This window comes from Notolepis coatsorum (assembly GCF_963971535.1).
Source record: "Notolepis coatsorum genome assembly, chromosome: 17".
In the NCBI taxonomy this organism is placed as follows: domain Eukaryota; kingdom Metazoa; phylum Chordata; class Actinopteri; order Aulopiformes; family Paralepididae; genus Notolepis; species Notolepis coatsorum.
In genome coordinates, this window is record NC_140181.1 from 14079147 (window position 1) to 14102116 (window position 22970).

Genomic DNA, 22970 nt, shown 5'->3' on the forward strand with positions numbered 1-22970 from the left:
GACAAAAAAAAGTTCACTCGCGACCTGCACAACGCCGTCCCCAGTCCCCCCCACACACACACACACACACAAGCTACTGCATCAAAGTTACTACTTATGATTAACAAGGCATTCGTTTTGTGGCATTAACGTTATATAGTTAGTGTTACACGTTCAATAACATCAGCATATTATTTACCCGAACGTAGCAAGCGTTCATACTAGCTCAGTTCCTTCCGTTGCTCACAGAGCCCTGAGTTTTACCCATTCTGCAATCTGTTAATAACGTTTTCAATCAGACACATCACACATGTATAGAAAGGCTTTGTTTTATTATAACATTAGTTGCAGTAAAATCATTATGCCTCATTTAAGTCATCCTGCGGAGCTAAAAGCTAAACATCAGCCGCGCCGCCATTGTTGTTGTTGTAGAAAAGCTCTCGTCAACTCAAAATCAATGGCGGACAAAAGCCGAAGTAAAAAATGTATACGCGCTTGCCGATTGGTGGTAACAGCAGAGGCGGGTGCAAGCGGTGTGTGACGTAATTGGCAGAATCGACTGTCAATCAAAATTTCATTGGTTGAGACAATAGTATCTAGCTGCAGCCCAGCAGGTAGACCATGCTGGGAGAACTAGTACCTAGCTGCAGCCCTGCAGAACATACTGGGAGAGAGATAGTGCTATTTCTTGATGTTTCCTTTTTTTAAGTAAGTAAAGAGGCCTATGTTCATATCGGTGAGCACAATTTGTAACACAAATATACAAAAAAAAAATACTACAAAAAAAAATATTTAAAAAATATTTAAAAAAAAATTGTTGCCACAAATATCGGAATCGGTATCGGTATCGGCCGATTGTGTTAGTTGAACAATCGGTATCGGTGGCAAATTTTCATATCGGTGCATCCCTAGTAGCCACTATAGCAATTAGGGCTGTCCCCGACTAAGGATTTGGATGGTCGACTATGATTGGCCAAAATTTGCCGTTAGTCGACTATTGGTCGACAAAAAAATCAAAAAATAAATGTTTATCATTCCATTTGGGCTGTGGGGGGTGCTTAATGTCTGAAGGAGTCGACTGAAGGCTTCTTGTCCTCTGCAAAAGCATGCAATTGGTCCACTGATGGATACATCTTGATATTTGTCTAGTCTAGTGTGTTCATTAGATGGGTGAAATCCTCTTTCAGTGCCTCTGTGCCTGTTTTCGTAGGCAGTTAGCCTCTGGTATGCGTGCCATTAGCGTTAGCCACGCTTCTAGGCCTCTTTTCTTTTTGGAAAGAATGATAAAAAAAATGTATTATAAATCTTTCTTTTTTTTCTTTTTTATATTCGACTAAGAGGTTGGCTAGTCGACTACGGCTCCTTTCGACCGATTAGTCGACTAATCGACTAATATGGGTCAGCCCTAATAGCAATACAAGTTCAAGTTTCAAGTTTCTTTATTAGTTGACATGCAAAAATACAGAATACCTTCACATGGAATGCTTTTTTCTGTTATGCTCCTATGAGGATCATAGGACGCTTGGATCATACACATACAGCTCATTACAGTAATATTCCACAATTATTACATTTTAGATAGTAATAATGGTACAGAGCCTTGAGACAAACATATGCGTATTCACCACCGCAAACAGAATGGCAACCGTCCTAGGCAGCGCCATGTACGGAAAGAGGGGGAAGTTGGGGTTGTTACAGGCATAGATATCTATAGAACACTAGATAGCTTAAGGCGGAGTCACCAGCGTCACTGAACCGCCGCCATCTTGCTCCAGTTAGCCTTGAGTGAGAGTGAGTGAGCTGCACAGACAAAAATACTCATAACTCGCTGAAATATTGACGGATTTACAAACGGGTTGGTTTGCTATAAACATCAAAGATGTAGTTATGATACTGCATACTTATAAAAAAAAATGTAAAGATGTTTTTTTTTACAAACCGCTTGAATCATAGCCACGTTAATAATGCTTGTAATAAACCAAACCGTTTGTAAATCCGTCAATATTTCAGCGAGTTATGAGTATTTTTGTCTGTGCAGCTCACTCACTCTCACTCAAGGCTAACTGGAGCAAGATGGCGGCGGTTCAGTGACGTCGCTCTCCATTGGCCGGCAGCGCGGGCAAGCTATCTAGTGTTCTATATATATATCTATGGTTACAGGGCTGTAGGGTGGGGGGTGGGAGTGATCCCTCACACGAGGCAGCTGACAGTGCAGCGCCAATGCAGAGGAAGGGGGGGACTGGAGGGGGGGGGGACTGGAGAGGGGGGAGTGCACGAGCCAAGTCCTGGGTGGGGGAGGTAGTGGTGCTGGGGAAAGGAACGCCATGTGCCGTCCTCCTTATCTCCTATCTCCAAGAGGGCCTTCGACTCCAGCAGCCCTCGGGTTCAACCTTGGAGTCGTCCAGAAATTTGTTTCGGCTGACTGACTGGCAACATTTTCCCAGCCACGTCAATTTAAGTTTGATTTTGAGTAGAGTGAATTATAACCCTATTGATTTGAGTGGAGTGAGTTTTAACAACTCCGTCCAAATGACTGAATCATTAGTCTGTCTGTCTGTCTCCTCTGTGTCTCACACTATAACACTTTACTGCTGTCTGTCTGTCTGTCTCCTCTGTGTCTCACACTATAACACTTTACTGTCTGTCTGTCTGTCTGTCTGTCTGTCTCCTCTGTGTCTCACACTATAACACTTTACTGCTGTCTGTCTGTCTGTCTGTCTCCTCTGTGTCTCACACTATAACACTTTACTGTCTGTCTGTCTGTCTGTCTGTCTCCTCTGTGTCTCACACTATAACACTTTACTGTCTGTCTGTCTGTCTGTCTCCTCTGTGTCTCACACTATAACACTTTACTGCTGTCTGTCTGTCTGTCTCCTCTGTGTCTCACACTATAACACTTTACTGTCTGTCTGTCTGTCTGTCTCCTCTGTGTCTCACACTATAACACTTTACTGCTGTCTGTCTGTCTGTCTCCTCTGTGTCTCACACTATAACACTTTACTGCTGTCTGTCTGTCTGTCTCCTCTGTGTCTCACACTATAACACTTTACTGCTGTCTGTCTGTCTGTCTCCTCTGTGTCTCACACTATAACACTTTACTGTTGTCTGTCTGTCTGTCTGTCTCCTCTGTGTCTCACACTATAACACTTTACTGTTGTCTGTCTGTCTGTCTGTCTCCTCTGTGTCTCACACTATAACACTTTACTGTTGTCTGTCTGTCTGTCTGTCTCCTCTGTGTCTCACACTATAACACTTTACTGCTGTCTGTCTGTCTCCTCTGTGTCTCACACTATAACACTTTACTGCTGTCTGTCTGTCTGTCTCCTCTGTGTCTCACACTATAACACTTTACTGCTGTCTGTCTGTCTGTCTGTCTCCTCTGTGTCTCACACTATAACACTTTACTGTCTGTCTGTCTGTCTCCTCTGTGTCTCACACTATAACACTTTACTGCTGTCTGTCTGTCTGTCTCCTCTGTGTCTCACACTATAACACTTTACTGTCTGTCTGTCTGTCTGTCTCCTCTGTGTCTCACACTATAACACTTTACTGTCTGTCTGTCTGTCTGTCTGTCTCCTCTGTGTCTCACACTATAACACTTTACTGCTGTCTGTCTGTCTGTCTCCTCTGTGTCTCACACTATAACACTTTACTGTCTGTCTGTCTCCTCTGTGTCTCACACTATAACACTTTACTGCTGTCTGTCTGTCTGTCTGTCTCCTCTGTGTCTCACACTATAACACTTTACTGCTGTCTGTCTGTCTCCTCTGTGTCTCACACTATAACACTTTACTGTCTGTCTGTCTGTCTGTCTCCTCTGTGTCTCACACTATAACACTTTACTGTCTGTCTGTCTCCTCTGTGTCTCACACTATAACACTTTACTGCTGTCTGTCTGTCTGTCTCCTCTGTGTCTCACACTATAACACTTTACTGTCTGTCTGTCTGTCTGTCTCCTCTGTGTCTCACACTATAACACTTTACTGCTGTCTGTCTGTCTGTCTGTCTCCTCTGTGTCTCACACTATAACACTTTACTGCTGTCTGTCTGTCTGTCTGTCTCCTCTGTGTCTCACACTATAACACTTTACTGCTGTCTGTCTGTCTGTCTCCTCTGTGTCTCACACTATAACACTTTACTGCTGTCTGTCTGTCTGTCTCCTCTGTGTCTCACACTATAACACTTTACTGCTGTCTGTCTGTCTGTCTCCTCTGTGTCTCACACTATAACACTTTACTGTCTGTCTGTCTGTCTGTCTCCTCTGTGTCTCACACTGTAACACTTTACTGTTGTCTGTCTGTCTGTCTCCTCTGTGTCTCACACTATAACACTTTACTGTCTGTCTGTCTGTCTGTCTCCTCTGTGTCTCACACTATAACACTTTACTGCTGTCTGTCTGTCTCCTCTGTGTCTCACACTATAACACTTTACTGCTGTCTGTCTGTCTGTCTCCTCTGTGTCTCACACTATAACACTTTACTGCTGTCTGTCTGTCTGTCTCCTCTGTGTCTCACACTATAACACTTTACTGCTGTCTGTCTGTCTGTCTCCTCTGTGTCTCACACTATAACACTTTACTGCTGTCTGTCTGTCTGTCTCCTCTGTGTCTCACACTATAACACTTTACTGCTGTCTGTCTGTCTGTCTGTCTCCTCTGTGTCTCACACTATAACACTTTACTGTCTGTCTGTCTGTCTGTCTCCTCTGTGTCTCACACTATAACACTTTACTGTTGTCTGTCTGTCTGTCTCCTCTGTGTCTCACACTATAACACTTTACTGCTGTCTGTCTGTCTGTCTCCTCTGTGTCTCACACTATAACACTTTACTGCTGTCTGTCTGTCTCCTCTGTGTCTCACACTATAACACTTTACGTCTGTCTGTCTGTCTCCTCTGTGTCTCACACTATAACACTTTACTGCTGTCTGTCTGTCTGTCTGTCTGTCTCCTCTGTGTCTCACACTATAACACGTTACTGCTGTCTGTCTGTCTGTCTCCTCTGTGTCTCACACTATAACACTTTACTGCTGTCTGTCTGTCTCCTCTGTGTCTCACACTATAACACTTTACTGCTGTCTGTCTGTCTGTCTCCTCTGTGTCTCACACTATAACACTTTACTGCTGTCTGTCTGTCTGTCTCCTCTGTGTCTCACACTATAACACTTTACTGCTGTCTGTCTGTCTGTCTCCTCTGTGTCTCACACTATAACACTTTACTGCTGTCTGTCTGTCTGTCTCCTCTGTGTCTCACACTATAACACTTTACTGCTGTCTGTCTGTCTGTCTCCTCTGTGTCTCACACTATAACACTTTACTGTCTGTCTGTCTGTCTCCTCTGTGTCTCACACTATAACACTTTACTGCTGTCTGTCTGTCTCCTCTGTGTCTCACACTATAACACTTTACTGCTGTCTGTCTGTCTGTCTCCTCTGTGTCTCACACTATAACACTTTACTGTCTGTCTGTCTGTCTGTCTCCTCTGTGTCTCACACTATAACACTTTACTGCTGTCTGTCTGTCTGTCTCCTCTGTGTCTCACACTATAACACTTTACTGTCTGTCTGTCTGTCTGTCTGTCTGTCTCCTCTGTGTCTCACACTATAACACTTTACTGCTGTCTGTCTGTCTGTCTGTCTCCTCTGTGTCTCACACTATAACACTTTACTGCTGTCTGTCTGTCTGTCTGTCTCCTCTGTGTCTCACACTATAACACTTTACTGCTGTCTGTCTGTCTGTCTCCTCTGTGTCTCACACTATAACACTTTACTGCTGTCTGTCTGTCTGTCTCCTCTGTGTCTCACACTATAACACTTTACTGCTGTCTGTCTGTCTGTCTCCTCTGTGTCTCACACTATAACACTTTACTGCTGTCTGTCTGTCTGTCTCCTCTGTGTCTCACACTATAACACTTTACTGCTGTCTGTCTGTCTGTCTCCTCTGTGTCTCACACTATAACACTTTACTGCTGTCTGTCTGTCTGTCTCCTCTGTGTCTCACACTATAACACTTTACTGCTGTCTGTCTGTCTGTCTGTCTCCTCTGTGTCTCACACTATAACACTTTACTGCTGTCTGTCTGTCTGTCTCCTCTGTGTCTCACACTATAACACTTTACTGCTGTCTGTCTGTCTCCTCTGTGTCTCACACTATAACACTTTACTGTCTGTCTGTCTGTCTGTCTCCTCTGTGTCTCACACTATAACACTTTACTGTCTGTCTGTCTGTCTGTCTCCTCTGTGTCTCACACTATAACACTTTACTGCTGTCTGTCTGTCTGTCTGTCTCCTCTGTGTCTCACACTATAACACTTTACTGTCTGTCTGTCTGTCTGTCTCCTCTGTGTCTCACACTATAACACTTTACTGCTGTCTGTCTGTCTGTCTCCTCTGTGTCTCACACTATAACACTTTACTGTCTGTCTGTCTGTCTGTCTCCTCTGTGTCTCACACTATAACACTTTACTGCTGTCTGTCTGTCTGTCTCCTCTGTGTCTCACACTATAACACTTTACTGCTGTCTGTCTGTCTCCTCTGTGTCTCACACTATAACACTTTACTGCTGTCTGTCTGTCTGTCTCCTCTGTGTCTCACACTATAACACTTTACTGCTGTCTGTCTGTCTCCTCTGTGTCTCACACTATAACACTTTACTGTCTGTCTGTCTGTCTGTCTGTCTCCTCTGTGTCTCACACTATAACACTTTACTGCTGTCTGTCTGTCTCCTCTGTGTCTCACACTATAACACTTTACTGTCTGTCTGTCTGTCTGTCTGTCTCCTCTGTGTCTCACACTATAACACTTTACTGCTGTCTGTCTGTCTGTCTGTCTGTCTCCTCTGTGTCTCACACTATAACACTTTACTGCTGTCTGTCTGTCTGTCTCCTCTGTGTCTCACACTATAACACTTTACTGCTGTCTGTCTGTCTCCTCTGTGTCTCACACTATAACACTTTACTGCTGTCTGTCTGTCTCCTCTGTGTCTCACACTATAACACTTTACTGGTGTCTGTCTGTCTGTCTCCTCTGTGTCTCACACTATAACACTTTACTGCTGTCTGTCTGTCTGTCTCCTCTGTGTCTCACACTATAACACTTTACTGTCTGTCTGTCTGTCTGTCTCCTCTGTGTCTCACACTATAACACTTTACTGCTGTCTGTCTGTCTGTCTCCTCTGTGTCTCACACTATAACACTTTACTGCTGTCTGTCTGTCTGTCTCCTCTGTGTCTCACACTATAACACTTTACTGTCTGTCTGTCTCCTCTGTGTCTCACACTATAACACTTTACTGCTGTCTGTCTGTCTGTCTCCTCTGTGTCTCACACTATAACACTTTACTGCTGTCTGTCTGTCTGTCTCCTCTGTGTCTCACACTATAACACTTTACTGCTGTCTGTCTGTCTGTCTCCTCTGTGTCTCACACTATAACACTTTACTGTCTGTCTGTCTGTCTCCTCTGTGTCTCACACTATAACACTTTACTGCTGTCTGTCTGTCTCCTCTGTGTCTCACACTATAACACTTTACTGCTGTCTGTCTGTCTGTCTCCTCTGTGTCTCACACTATAACACTTTACTGCTGTCTGTCTGTCTCCTCTGTGTCTCACACTATAACACTTTACTGCTGTCTGTCTGTCTCCTCTGTGTCTCACACTATAACACTTTACTGCTGTCTGTCTGTCTCCTCTGTGTCTCACACTATAACACTTTACTGCTGTCTGTCTGTCTGTCTCCTCTGTGTCTCACACTATAACACTTTACTGCTGTCTGTCTGTCTGTCTCCTCTGTGTCTCACACTATAACACTTTACTGCTGTCTGTCTGTCTGTCTCCTCTGTGTCTCACACTATAACACTTTACTGCTGTCTGTCTGTCTGTCTCCTCTGTGTCTCACACTATAACACTTTACTGCTGTCTGTCTGTCTGTCTCCTCTGTGTCTCACACTATAACACTTTACTGTCTGTCTGTCTGTCTGTCTCCTCTGTGTCTCACACTATAACACTTTACTGTCTGTCTGTCTGTCTGTCTCCTCTGTGTCTCACACTATAACACTTTACTGCTGTCTGTCTGTCTCCTCTGTGTCTCACACTATAACACTTTACTGCTGTCTGTCTGTCTCCTCTGTGTCTCACACTATAACACTTTACTGGTGTCTGTCTGTCTGTCTCCTCTGTGTCTCACACTATAACACTTTACTGTCTGTCTGTCTCCTCTGTGTCTCACACTATAACACTTTACTGCTGTCTGTCTGTCTGTCTCCTCTGTGTCTCACACTATAACACTTTACTGCTGTCTGTCTGTCTGTCTGTCTCCTCTGTGTCTCACACTATAACACTTTACTGTCTGTCTGTCTGTCTCCTCTGTGTCTCACACTATAACACTTTACTGTCTGTCTGTCTGTCTCCTCTGTGTCTCACACTATAACACTTTACTGCTGTCTGTCTGTCTGTCTCCTCTGTGTCTCACACTATAACACTTTACTGTCTGTCTGTCTGTCTGTCTCCTCTGTGTCTCACACTATAACACTTTACTGCTGTCTGTCTGTCTGTCTCCTCTGTGTCTCACACTATAACACTTTACTGCTGTCTGTCTGTCTGTCTCCTCTGTGTCTCACACTATAACACTTTACTGCTGTCTGTCTGTCTGTCTCCTCTGTGTCTCACACTATAACACTTTACTGTCTGTCTGTCTGTCTGTCTCCTCTGTGTCTCACACTATAACACTTTACTGCTGTCTGTCTGTCTGTCTCCTCTGTGTCTCACACTATAACACTTTACTGTCTGTCTGTCTGTCTGTCTCCTCTGTGTCTCACACTATAACACTTTACTGCTGTCTGTCTGTCTGTCTCCTCTGTGTCTCACACTATAACACTTTACTGCTGTCTGTCTGTCTCCTCTGTGTCTCACACTATAACACTTTACTGCTGTCTGTCTGTCTGTCTCCTCTGTGTCTCACACTATAACACTTTACTGCTGTCTGTCTGTCTCCTCTGTGTCTCACACTATAACACTTTACTGTCTGTCTGTCTGTCTGTCTCCTCTGTGTCTCACACTATAACACTTTACTGCTGTCTGTCTGTCTGTCTCCTCTGTGTCTCACACTATAACACTTTACTGCTGTCTGTCTGTCTGTCTCCTCTGTGTGTCTCACACTATAACACTTTACTGCTGTCTGTCTCCTCTGTGTCTCACACTATAACACTTTACTGTCTGTCTGTCTGTCTGTCTCCTCTGTGTCTCACACTATAACACTTTACTGCTGTCTGTCTGTCTCCTCTGTGTCTCACACTATAACACTTTACTGCTGTCTGTCTGTCTGTCTCCTCTGTGTCTCACACTATAACACTTTACTGTCTGTCTGTCTGTCTGTCTCCTCTGTGTCTCACACTATAACACTTTACTGCTGTCTGTCTGTCTGTCTCCTCTGTGTCTCACACTATAACACTTTACTGCTGTCTGTCTGTCTGTCTCCTCTGTGTCTCACACTATAACACTTTACTGCTGTCTGTCTGTCTGTCTCCTCTGTGTCTCACACTATAACACTTTACTGCTGTCTGTCTGTCTGTCTCCTCTGTGTCTCACACTATAACACTTTACTGTCTGTCTGTCTGTCTCCTCTGTGTCTCACACTATAACACTTTACTGCTGTCTGTCTGTCTGTCTCCTCTGTGTCTCACACTATAACACTTTACTGCTGTCTGTCTGTCTGTCTCCTCTGTGTCTCACACTATAACACTTTACTGTCTGTCTGTCTGTCTGTCTCCTCTGTGTCTCACACTATAACACTTTACTGCTGTCTGTCTGTCTCCTCTGTGTCTCACACTATAACACTTTACTGCTGTCTGTCTGTCTCCTCTGTGTCTCACACTATAACACTTTACTGCTGTCTGTCTGTCTCCTCTGTGTCTCACACTATAACACTTTACTGCTGTCTGTCTGTCTGTCTCCTCTGTGTCTCACACTATAACACTTTACTGCTGTCTGTCTGTCTGTCTGTCTCCTCTGTGTCTCACACTATAACACTTTACTGCTGTCTGTCTGTCTCCTCTGTGTCTCACACTATAACACTTTACTGCTGTCTGTCTGTCTGTCTCCTCTGTGTCTCACACTATAACACTTTACTGTCTGTCTGTCTGTCTGTCTCCTCTGTGTCTCACACTATAACACTTTACTGCTGTCTGTCTGTCTGTCTCCTCTGTGTCTCACACTATAACACTTTACTGCTGTCTGTCTGTCTGTCTCCTCTGTGTCTCACACTATAACACTTTACTGTCTGTCTGTCTGTCTGTCTGTCTCCTCTGTGTCTCACACTATAACACTTTACTGCTGTCTGTCTGTCTGTCTCCTCTGTGTCTCACACTATAACACTTTACTGCTGTCTGTCTGTCTGTCTCCTCTGTGTCTCACACTATAACACTTTACTGCTGTCTGTCTGTCTCCTCTGTGTCTCACACTATAACACTTTACTGCTGTCTGTCTGTCTGTCTCCTCTGTGTCTCACACTATAACACTTTACTGCTGTCTGTCTGTCTGTCTGTCTCCTCTGTGTCTCACACTATAACACTTTACTGCTGTCTGTCTGTCTGTCTCCTCTGTGTCTCACACTATAACACTTTACTGCTGTCTGTCTGTCTGTCTCCTCTGTGTCTCACACTATAACACTTTACTGCTGTCTGTCTGTCTGTCTCCTCTGTGTTTCAAGTTCAAGTTTCAAGTTTCTTTAATAGTTGTCATACAGAAGTACAGAATACTTTTGTACAAAATGCTTCTTACTGTTGCGCTCCAGAGACTGTGCATGACAAGATAAGTATGAAATAAAAACATAGTAAAAATAGTAAAAATTAGAAGTAAAAAAAGAGGTCACAGTGTTCAGTTTAGACATATGTACAATGTTCGTAGACGTAGTTACCATACAATATACAATACTGTGCAGTGTACTAATATACAATACTATATAGTGCAAGGCATAAATGGACGAGGTGCAGTTTAGGTACAATTCACAGTAGGTGTACGAGTTGTAGTGCAAATCCTTTATCAATAAATATAAAGTGTAAGTGTGTTTGTGTGATCTAAAGTGTGGAGAGTGGGTGCTGCAGTGTGTTGTTTGTTTGAGTGAGTGTGTGCGTGTGGGTGTGTGTGCTGTGTGCATTTGATGGTTGTTGCATAGTGATTATTGTTCGTTTAGCGATTATTGTTCGTTTAGCAGCCTGATGGCCTGGGGATAGAAGCTCCTTCTGAGTCTTTCTGTGCTCGCCATAAGACTCCGGTATCGCTTGCCTGACGGCAGCAGTTCAAAGAGGCAGTTGTTCGGGTGGCTCGAGTCCTTAATAATTCTCTTAGCCTTCCCCTTGCACCGCTTGTTGTAAATGTTCTGGAGGGTGGGAAGCCCCCCTCTAATTGTGCGTTCGGCTGAACGTGTCACTCTTTGTAGTGTCTCACACTATAACACTTTACTGCTGTCTGTCTGTCTGTCTGTCTGTCTCCTCTGTGTCTCACACTATAACACTTTACTGCTGTCTGTCTGTCTGTCTCCTCTGTGTCTCACACTATAACACTTTACTGCTGTCTGTCTGTCTGTCTCCTCTGTGTCTCACACTATAACACTTTACTGCTGTCTGTCTGTCTGTCTCCTCTGTGTCTCACACTATAACACTTTACTGCTGTCTGTCTGTCTGTCTGTCTCCTCTGTGTCTCACACTATAACACTTTACTGCTGTCTGTCTGTCTGTCTCCTCTGTGTCTCACACTATAACACTTTACTGTCTGTCTGTCTGTCTGTCTGTCTCCTCTGTGTCTCACACTATAACACTTTACTGCTGTCTGTCTGTCTGTCTCCTCTGTGTCTCACACTATAACACTTTACTTCTGTCTGTCTCCTCTGTGTCTCACACTATAACACTTTACTGCTGTCTGTCTGTCTGTCTCCTCTGTGTCTCACACTATAACACTTTACTGCTGTCTGTCTGTCTGTCTCCTCTGTGTCTCACACTATAACACTTTACTGCTGTCTGTCTGTCTGTCTGTCTCCTCTGTGTCTCACACTATAACACTTTACTGTCTGTCTGTCTGTCTCCTCTGTGTCTCACACTATAACACTTTACTGTCTGTCTGTCTGTCTCCTCTGTGTCTCACACTATAACACTTTACTGCTGTCTGTCTGTCTGTCTCCTCTGTGTCTCACACTATAACACTTTACTGCTGTCTGTCTGTCTGTCTCCTCTGTGTCTCACACTATAACACTTTACTGTCTGTCTGTCTGTCTGTCTCCTCTGTGTCTCACACTATAACACTTTACTGCTGTCTGTCTCCTCTGTGTCTCACACTATAACACTTTACTGTCTGTCTGTCTGTCTGTCTCCTCTGTGTCTCACACTATAACACTTTACTGTCTGTCTGTCTGTCTCCTCTGTGTCTCACACTATAACACTTTACTGTCTGTCTGTCTGTCTGTCTCCTCTGTGTCTCACACTATAACACTTTACTGCTGTCTGTCTGTCTGTCTCCTCTGTGTCTCACACTATAACACTTTACTGCTGTCTGTCTGTCTGTCTCCTCTGTGTCTCACACTATAACACTTTACTGTTGTCTGTCTGTCTGTCTGTCTCCTCTGTGTCTCACACTATAACACTTTACTGTCTGTCTGTCTGTCTCCTCTGTGTCTCACACTATAACACTTTACTGCTGTCTGTCTGTCTGTCTGTCTCCTCTGTGTCTCACACTATAACACTTTACTGCTGTCTGTCTGTCTGTCTCCTCTGTGTCTCACACTATAACACTTTACTGTCTGTCTGTCTGTCTGTCTCCTCTGTGTCTCACACTATAACACTTTACTGTCTGTCTGTCTGTCTGTCTCCTCTGTGTCTCACACTATAACACTTTACTGTCTGTCTGTCTGTCTGTCTCCTCTGTGTCTCACACTATAACACTTTACTGTCTGTCTGTCTGTCTGTCTCCTCTGTGTCTCACACTATAACACTTTACTGTCTGTCTGTCTGTCTGTCTGTCTCCTCTGTGTCTCACACTATAACACTTTACTGCTGTCTGTCTGTCTCCTCTGTGTCTCACACTATAACACTTTACTGCTGTCTGTCTGTCTCCTCTGTGTCTCACACTATAACACTTTACTGCTGTCTGTCTGTCTGTCTCCTCTGTGTCTCACACTATAACACTTTACTGTCTGTCTGTCTGTCTGTCTCCTCTGTGTCTCACACTATAACACTTTACTGCTGTCTGTCTGTCTGTCTCCTCTGTGTCTCACACTATAACACTTTACTGTCTGTCTGTCTGTCTGTCTGTCTCCTCTGTGTCTCACACTATAACACTTTACTGTCTGTCTGTCTGTCTCCTCTGTGTCTCACACTATAACACTTTACTGTCTGTCTGTCTGTCTCCTCTGTGTCTCACACTATAACACTTTACTGTTGTCTGTCTGTCTGTCTCCTCTGTGTCTCACACTATAACACTTTACTGCTGTCTGTCTGTCTGTCTCCTCTGTGTCTCACACTATAACACTTTACTGCTGTCTGTCTGTCTGTCTCCTCTGTGTCTCACACTATAACACTTTACTGCTGTCTGTCTGTCTGTCTCCTCTGTGTCTCACACTATAACACTTTACTGCTGTCTGTCTGTCTGTCTCCTCTGTGTCTCACACTATAACACTTTACTGTCTGTCTGTCTGTCTGTCTCCTCTGTGTCTCACACTATAACACTTTACTGCTGTCTGTCTGTCTCCTCTGTGTCTCACACTATAACACTTTACTGCTGTCTGTCTGTCTCCTCTGTGTCTCACACTATAACACTTTACTGCTGTCTGTCTGTCTCCTCTGTGTCTCACACTATAACACTTTACTGGTGTCTGTCTGTCTGTCTCCTCTGTGTCTCACACTATAACACTTTACTGTCTGTCTGTCTCCTCTGTGTCTCACACTATAACACTTTACTGCTGTCTGTCTGTCTGTCTCCTCTGTGTCTCACACTATAACACTTTACTGTTGTCTGTTGTCTCCCCCAGGCTGCCCTGCCTGATGGAGTATGTGGAGCAGCCTCTGGCGGCAGGACTGAAGGACAGAGCAGCCTGTGTGAGACGCGTAGCCGTGCTGGGATGGGCCAAGCTACACAACCTGCAGCCCGCCTCTGACATAGGTACGTTACATTACAATGTACTGTCATCATGCAGCACAAGTACAGTGCAATGAAAAGAAGTTTGGCATCCAACCAGAGTGCAAATGTAACGGTGCAACAGTAATATACAATGTCCAGGTGATTAAACTGGGTATAAAATATATAAATTAGTACTACTGTCCACTGAGTAATAGTGCTAATCAGATGTTTGTACAGAGTTGTAGTATTAATATGTATGTGATACAGGTATAAAGGCACTATGGTAGTAAGTCATGAATCAAATAAAATCAAATGTATTTGTAAAGCCAGAAATCACAAGGTAATGCCCCCATGGGCTGTACAAGTCTTCTTTAAACAAGTCAAGAAGAAACATCACAAAAAATCAAGAACAAAATCCACCATAAAATCCAAATATGTGGGGCGGCTGCGTGGCGCAGCGGACATTGCGCTCGTCACCAACGCAAGAGACACCGGGTTCGAATACGGCTGTCGGCGTTGCCTCCGGCTTGGGCCGGCCGTCATACTAACTCAATTGGCAGAGTTAGCGGGTGGGAAGTCGAAGGGTGGTAATCTGGACATTGTAAACAGCGACTCCTACAGGTCGGTTGGGGCGCCTGCACAGCAGAGACAGCAAAATGGCGGGGGCAGTGTGATCCTCCTACACGTTACTCCTCGCCAAATGAGAGTCCGTGCTGGCAGGTGAAAAGATGCGACTGGCTGCCTGCACATGTATCGGAGGGGACACGTGATGCAAGGCTTCTATCCTCCCCACAACCGGCCAGTGGGAGGCATATGCAAGCAACGTTCAAGACAGGGGAGGGGAGAATTGGCACGGCTAAATTGGGATGGGAGAAAAATTGAAAAAGGAGGAGAAAAATTGGATAAAAAAAAAATCTAAATATGCAACACTCCCAGACATTCCCCAACGAAGGTATGGAAAAACTCACTAAAAAGCACCACAGGCAATGTGGAGGAGAGAAACCTTAGATGGGCCGTTCAAAGGGGGATTCCCCAACTTGGATGTCTGTGATAATATAGTGTTGCTATGGATGATCGATGGATGGAGAATAAAACAGGCGAATAGTTGGTACTGGCCAGCAGCGTAACTAGTAAGAGTAGGTAAGGGATATGTACAGATATAGATATAGTATTTAGAGGTATTTCAAAATAATTATGCAGATGTAGAGATATATATGCGGTAAATAGAAATAATAAATGTATATATGGTATATACAGCACTATTGTACATGCTATCATGCAGAGTTATACTACTGCTACTACTACCACTACTACTACTACTACCACTACTACTTCTTCTCACAGTATATTATCTTCATTGTAGATGGCGTGGTAGTGAATGAGCTGTACAGTCTGCTCAGAGACTCGGATCCTGTGGTGATGGTCAACTGTCTGCGAGCACTAGAGGAGATCTTGAAGGAGGAGGGGGGGATAGCCATCAACAAACCCATCGCTCATCACCTCCTCAACAGGTAGCTGGCTGTGAGTGTTGGTGTGTGTCTTGTCTGTCTGTGATCCGTCTGTGTGCTTTATGCCTTTTATTATTGTATTATTGTTATTAACTCATTCAGCGCCGGAGCTATTATGACTGAATTAGGTCTAGAAGATGGTCGCTGCTTTATCAATGGGAGGACAGGGAGATTTGCGAGTGCTTAAAATATATCTTAAATGATGGCTATGGGTCTAATACACCCGTCGCTTATCAATGACTTGCTTGCAGTCAACATGTACCAAACGGATTGTTTTTTCATCGGTACATTTCCGTTTGATACCGTTTTGAATATAGTTAATGGTATATAGTTTTGGTGATTTCTAGTAATTCCAGAGAAAGATGCGATAATAGCCCTTTAGTGGAATACACAAAACACGTTGTAATTTTTCGGCTGATTTATGAATCGTTTTCAAATAAACGCTAGATTATCGATAGTATATGTGTCCTCGTGCACGATACAGAAGCGGGCTGAAAAATCGCTTATCCGTGCATTGGTCGGCGCCAAACGGCACGCACACACACACACACACACACACACACACACACACTCCGATGGCGGTGAAAGGAATATCTGATTAACCCAAGATTCGTAACATAGATTCCTTACCTCACATCTGATGTCCTGCAAAAAAAATTATCCAATTCCTGATCGCCATTCCAAATATTGATTGCGTTTATTGATCCAATGTTATATATCCAAAACACATAATCCACGCTGCTCAGTGTCCCCAGTCAATGTGGTATAACGTTACTGCATGCCCGAGAAGGGAAACCTGGACCGGACTTTTTTTTTGATGCACAGTCCCAGCCAATCCAATCCAATAATGTGCAATACCATCCGGGAGACGATAGGCGGCGGTATTTGCCCTTTTGCGAGCTCAGACCCATTCCCAACGATAACATCAGGTTGGATGGATGAAAATGGATGGATATCGCTAATAAAAGAAATAACGATTAAAACCTGACTATACTCGTGATTGGCCGCTCAAGCGTCGGCGAGTTAACCCGACTATACTCGTGACTGGCGTCCAATGAGTTAACAAACGACAGGGATGTTCTGGATTGATCCCACCCGCCACAGCTGATCTTCCATGTAAACACGATAACTCCAGTGGCTTTCATTCCACTCCTTTCAAATTGCTGTTGTACATCTATGACCCCCGGAGGATGAACCCGATTGATGTTGGTGCCATGACCTTCCCTCTAGCGCCACCATCAGTCCAAACATGTTCAATATTCAAATGAGTGTCTTTCAAATAGCGTTCATTCAAATCTTTTCAAATTTGCTGTGCGTGTTCATGACCCCTAGTGGAAGAAACAGATTGATTTTGGTGACCCCATGACCTTTCCTCTAGCGCCACTGTCAGGCAAAACATTCATATCCTACTTGTGAATGCGATAACCCATTCAAGCCTGTTTTACTGCTAACAGCATGCGTGTCTGTCTGTCTGTCTGTTGCTCTGCCTGTTTTACTGACATCTGTAGCACAAAACGACAACATAAAACATATTATATAAAATTATAATTCACTGTATTTTGAGGCGATTTTTTAAACATTTATAAAAAAAATAACAATCTCTGCCCAAAGCCTGGGAATCGCACAGTGAGTGGTTCCCATGGCAACTAAAGCTTGAGGTATGCTTCAACGTCTGCTGTCGCCCATATCTCATCTGTGGGAGCTGCAGTCTGCAGTTCACCACCACACCACTAGGTGGCAGTGCGGTGTTGTGTTCTACAAAATGGCTATATTTTCAGACTGCCCGGATCGAATTAGGGAACCTTCTGATTAGGGCTGGGCGATATGGCCAAAAATGATATCGCAATAACGATATCGATAACAATATCATATCACACGATATCGATAATTATCGATATTGTTATAGGTATAAATAAAAAAAAATTACAGATGTATGTTTATTTTGCAGCAATTCTTTGTCGTTGCCGCCATCTTTAGTGTTACATCCTTTCACACACTCCAGTTCTCAGGCTGCAGCTGGTTTGAAAGCGAAAGTAAGTATCGCCCAGCCCTACTTCCGATTACCAGACGACCGCTCTACCTCCTGAGCCACTGTCGCCCCCCCCCAGCGTTAATGGTCTTCATTTCATTTAATTTCAAACCTTTATTTAAACTCAAAAGGCAACTGAGGTTTCCCTCGTTCACAGTGACACCCAGTGTACACAGAACAAAGCATATAAAATCACACGGCATACAAAATCATAACAACAAGACAACAACCAGACGAGGCAAAGAGCAAGTGTTGTGAAGGATCAGATTAAACCGAATATATATATTTATTTATGGATATATATTGAATAGTATTTGTATATCGTTTGATATCCCTTGTATATTCCTTGTACATATACACGGAATATTCCTTTATTCTACTACAGCCCATAATAGTTCATTCTCTTATTGGACAAAAGGACCAGGCGCCAGGGACCAGCCCCTGGCGTTCAAGTTCAAAGGTACCGACGAGACATGCCCTTACTAGCCCCGGCTCCGCGCAGGAATACGGCTACCGAAAGCAGAGTGGCACTATTTGTCCACCGTGCATATAAATATGGCGCAAGAAATGTAGAATTCCTCTTAGTCCTTTACCCTTCTACCCAACTAAGTAACAGAACGTGAAGCCTCACCCCACGATACCGCGTGCGGTGTAGTATGGCCTGTTTGGCCTTAGAATAGCAGTGAGACCTCGTGCGAATTAATAGCTGAATTGCCAGAGTTTGGCACCGTATTTCTATTAAGTAATAATAGTCTATTATGTATGGTGCATCGTGCGGTTAGAGTTCTAAAGTGAGCAGCACCCCCATCGCTTCCTCGTGTTATCTAGAGTCTTAACCAGGTTGGGCAGACCACGCGTGGTGCTTTCATCCGAGGAGTTCTAGGCGAGGACCGAGTGGACCTGTACATTGGATTACCTACCCGACGACTGCTGAGCCCTATGCGGCATGGAATATATATTTGCTTTGGTACTTTGATTGTGGAGCGGATAATCGCCAACACCGGTGAGTGTTGGATCTACCCCGAAAGGAGTCAAGGTGAGACGGCGCTCAGACCAGACTGAGGTCGCCTCGCTTCTTCTTCACTGTGGAGCTACAGCTACAGCCTACAAGAGAGCCAAGGTGTATTCATCTGTGGATCAAGATTCTACTGCACTGTCTTCTGTACATGAAGTCTCCCTAGACATCGTTGACCAGACGGGATACGGCCGACGGCTCTCCTACCCCCCCTACCGGCCTACAACCGGGAGGACCCATTCAGTATATCCAGCTATAACCATTAAGTGACCATAGATATAATTCCCTAAGAGCCAGGTTGTATACTTGCTTCCTGCGTAACCAGAGATTGGACATTCAGTGTTGATTTGCCTACGAGTACTCATTTGCCTTACAAGAGCATTCAAATCATAAATGTAATGGTGAATATTATATGTACCTTTTGCTATATATTAAATATTGGATTATTACCTTTGTGTGGACCTGGTTTCATGGTGGGAAAGTGTTCATCATATTTAGATATTGTGTACTGTATGGCCAATAGTTAAAGTACATAAAGCGGTAGTGGTTTAATGATACCATACTTATCAATACAGTCAGGGAATTGTACCCCTCAGTTACAATTGGTCCTTCGAGCCGGAGGGTAATTAGTGTAATATTAATATAGTGGTATTAATATTGAAATGGCCTATGATGAACACTCCACGAAACGGTCCTCCTAAAGTAGAACGCCCGCAGCGTAGACGACAGCCACCTCAGTACTTAGAGGATTACGCTGCCAGTATACTACCTAGCCTTCTACAAACGGTAAACGCGGTAAAAGTAGAAAGTAAAATTATGTCCGACCCTATCAACCAGGATACCCCGACCACAGAGGCCCTAGTGGGTTCTAATGTAACTGACCAAGCTCACGGTGGGGACCAGGAGGGAACTGACACGACTTTACCCCCCGCCAAGACCGAAGAAGTAGTCCCCCAAGAGCTCCGGGAGGAAGACAACCCTTCAGAGATGGAACTCTGCACGGAACAAGATGAGGAGAGCGCCGAGGAGATAGAACTCCAGGACTCCCCGCAGAGGAACGCATCCCCGACCGGTACTGCCAGGAGCGGCTCACCTCAACAAGCGTCTTCCCCCAGCGAGGCGGAGAGGATGCTGTCACAGGCGTTCCTCGCCACCCTGACAGCCTCTACCGAACGCGATCGACTCCAGGGTGAACGCGATCGACTTCAGGGTGAACGCGATCGACTCCAAACACAGCAACGGAGCGAAGAAGAGCACATACGTCTGGAGCTGAGACGCCTTCAGACGGAAGAGAATATGGCAAGAGACCGGTCCGACACCCAGCGCGCCGCTGACGGTGCCCAAAGAGAAGCAGAGCGCGACATCGCTCTCATCCAGCGCGAAGCCGAGCGCGACAGACTACAAGCCGAGCGCGACAGACTACAAGCGCAGCTAATGGAGCAGCTGATCACCAGGGCAACACCCCCTCCCTCCACAAGGGGTTCCAGGGCCTCGTCAAGACACGTGTCAAGGGCACCCTCCCCTGACCGAGCAGGCGACCTTGAACCCGACCGCCAGAGAGAGCCCACACGCCCCTCCGAACTCCTTCCCCGACCGGTCCAAGTGAGACCCAGCTACAAGGAAGGAACGGCGGACACCGCGGAGAGGCTAAATAGACGACTACAGGATCTAGAAGACCTGGCAGAGGAAGAAGAGGGAGAAGAGGAGAGTCAAGCCCGACAGCAGCACAGTACTCCACAGGACCAGGAGGTCCAGTACAGCCCAGGCTATACCCCCGCGGCTCTGCGCTACAGACCCCTGACTCGATTCACGGGTGAGCATGACGCACGACCAGTCCCGAGGAATAGCACCTGGACCAGCGGGCCATGGTACCCTGCCAGTACCAGCCCACCGAGAGGCGTAAGAGGAGACTCGCCCAGGAGGCCTCTCTTCCAACGCTCACCGATGTGCCAGCCATCCACGGCGTCATACATTGGCACACCGACGTTTCCAGACTTCACCCATGAGAACCGAGCACAGTACACGGAGCTACGGATGTGCTTAGAGACAATGATGGTGGATGTAGCTGATGAACGCCACAAGTATGCGATCCTATTGAAGCACCTGAAAGTGCCCAGAGCGCACAACATAGCGCTGGCCTATGCCACCTCTACTACCCCATACACCGCGGCTCTAGCAGCACTAGACCAAAGATATGGACGTATATGGGATTACATAATACAAGAGATAAGGCATATTGACCGCCTACCCCCAGCAACAGACAATCGCTCACTAGACGACCTGTCTATCAAAGTACAATCCCTGGTAGGGATGCTGGGGGCGCAACGAGAAAAGGGTATGCACGAACTATACGCAAACTCGAACGTCGAGAGGATTTTAGAGAAGCTGCCGCCCGCCTGACAGGAGCGCTTCAGGCGGCAAAGAGACCACCGTGATCCTAACGGTCCCGAGCCATCCCTCCTAGACCTAGCCGACTTCCTGGCGAGAGAAGTCAGCAGCCTACGGCTGGATACGTTCGTGCGGAGCACACCAAGCTCCAGAGAGGGACCTAGGAGAGTAAACGATGGCCGAAGATCGGTGACTGTCATGCACCAATCAGAATCAGTACCGAGCAGCAAGAACCACAGTACCCCCTCGATGAAAGAGAAGTGGAAGATGGTGTGCCCGTACTGCGAGAAGGAACACTGGTTGTCACAATGTGACCAGTTCAAGAAGATGACCGCTGAAGAAGTGAGTCACTGGATAAAGTCCAACAGGCGCTGTTACCGATGTGCGCGCAGTCACATGGCAGCCGAGTGCCGCCTAAAGAAGAGGTGTAGTCGGTGTGACGGAGCCCATCTGGATGTCCTACACGACAGTAACAAAAGAAAGCCTGCACCATCCAGCAGCACAAAGGCAAGTGTTATGTACATTGACCCCGCTAGCAGCAGCGGCGCCCAGGTGCTCTTAAAGGTGGTCCGTGTAACACTGAGTTACCAAGATAAGATCATGGACACTTACGCCGTCCTTGATGACGAGTCAGAGAAGACCCTTCTCCTCGCGTCCGCTGCGGCCCAGCTGGGGCTACGGGGGAGCGAGAACCAGATGACTATTCGGACAATAAGACGAGATCTAAAGACGATAAAGGGCGAGAATGTCTCCTTCACTATCGCAGCAAGCGGGCAGCCCGAGAGACGGTACAGGATTACTAATGCTTTCACCAGCCAAGAAATAGGACTATCGCAGTACACCTACCCCATCGCCAAGCTGATGGAGAAATATGTGCACCTGCGTCAACTCCCTATCCCGCTCATAGACGGTGCCACCCCGACCCTGCTGATAGGCTCCGACCATGCAGACCTCATAGTCCCGATAGACCGGGTCCATACAGGACCCAGAGGTTGTCCTGCAGCAGTCGAGACCCGCCTAGGATGGACATTACAAGGCCCCCTCGCCAAGTCTCTTAACCGAACAGCAGCCACTAGCTGCCTCCACTCCAGAGCGACAGAAGGAGACATCCCACTCCTGCGGCGAGAGGGAATGCCCACCTTTCGCGCTACAAAAGAGGCGACGGAGCGGTATCTATTGAACACAGAGCGGCGCCTAGCCAAAGACCCCGCTCAAGAAGCTGTGTACCGCGCTGAGATTAACAAATTAATCACAGCGGGACACATAAAGAAAATTGACATTAAAGAGGCCGATCAGACGACCGAATCATGGTACGTGCCGCACCACAAGGTCCACCACAACGGCAAGGATCGCATTGTGTTTAACTGCAGCTACCAGATCGGATCACAAAATCTGAATAAAGAACCCTTGGCCGGCCCAACACTCGGCCCCTCCCTACTAGGCGTGCTACTACGCTTCTGCCAGGACAAGGTGGCTATCAGCGGCGACATCAAAGGGATGTTCCTGCAGGTGAGACTAGTGGAGGAGGACAAGCCCCTGCTGCGGTTCCTATGGAGAGAGAGGATCGGAGATGAGCACCCAGCCATCTATCAATGGGAAGTCCTCCCTTTCGGAACCACATGCAGCCCATGCTGTGCTACGTTTGCACTGCAAAAGCACGTTGCAGAGGACCCAGCAGCAGATGAAGAGGTCGACCAGTCCCGAGGAATAGCACCTGGACCAGCGGGCCATGGTACCCTGCCAGTACCAGCCCACCGAGAGGCGTAAGAGGAGACTCGCCCAGGAGGCCTCTCTTCCAACGCTCACCGATGTGCCAGCCATCCACGGCGTCATACATTGGCACACCGACGTTTCCAGACTTCACCCATGAGAACCGAGCACAGTACACGGAGCTACGGATGTGCTTAGAGACAATGATGGTGGATGTAGCTGATGAACGCCACAAGTATGCGATCCT

General features: G+C 45.9%; 1 protein-coding gene across 1 annotated transcript in view; it reads left to right on the plus strand.

The window, feature by feature from the left end:
* LOC311243477 (AP-4 complex subunit beta-1-like) overlaps positions 1-22970 on the plus strand; it is a gene marked incomplete at its 3' end in the record, with an annotated part of 55358 nt that overhangs the window by 8737 nt on the left and 23651 nt on the right. Inside the window, exons 4-5 of the mRNA XM_084332712.1 lie at positions 13985-14115; positions 15437-15584. Coding sequence (XP_084188838.1) covers positions 13985-14115; positions 15437-15584 — 279 coding nt within the window. The remainder of the gene's footprint in view (positions 1-13984; positions 14116-15436; positions 15585-22970) is intronic.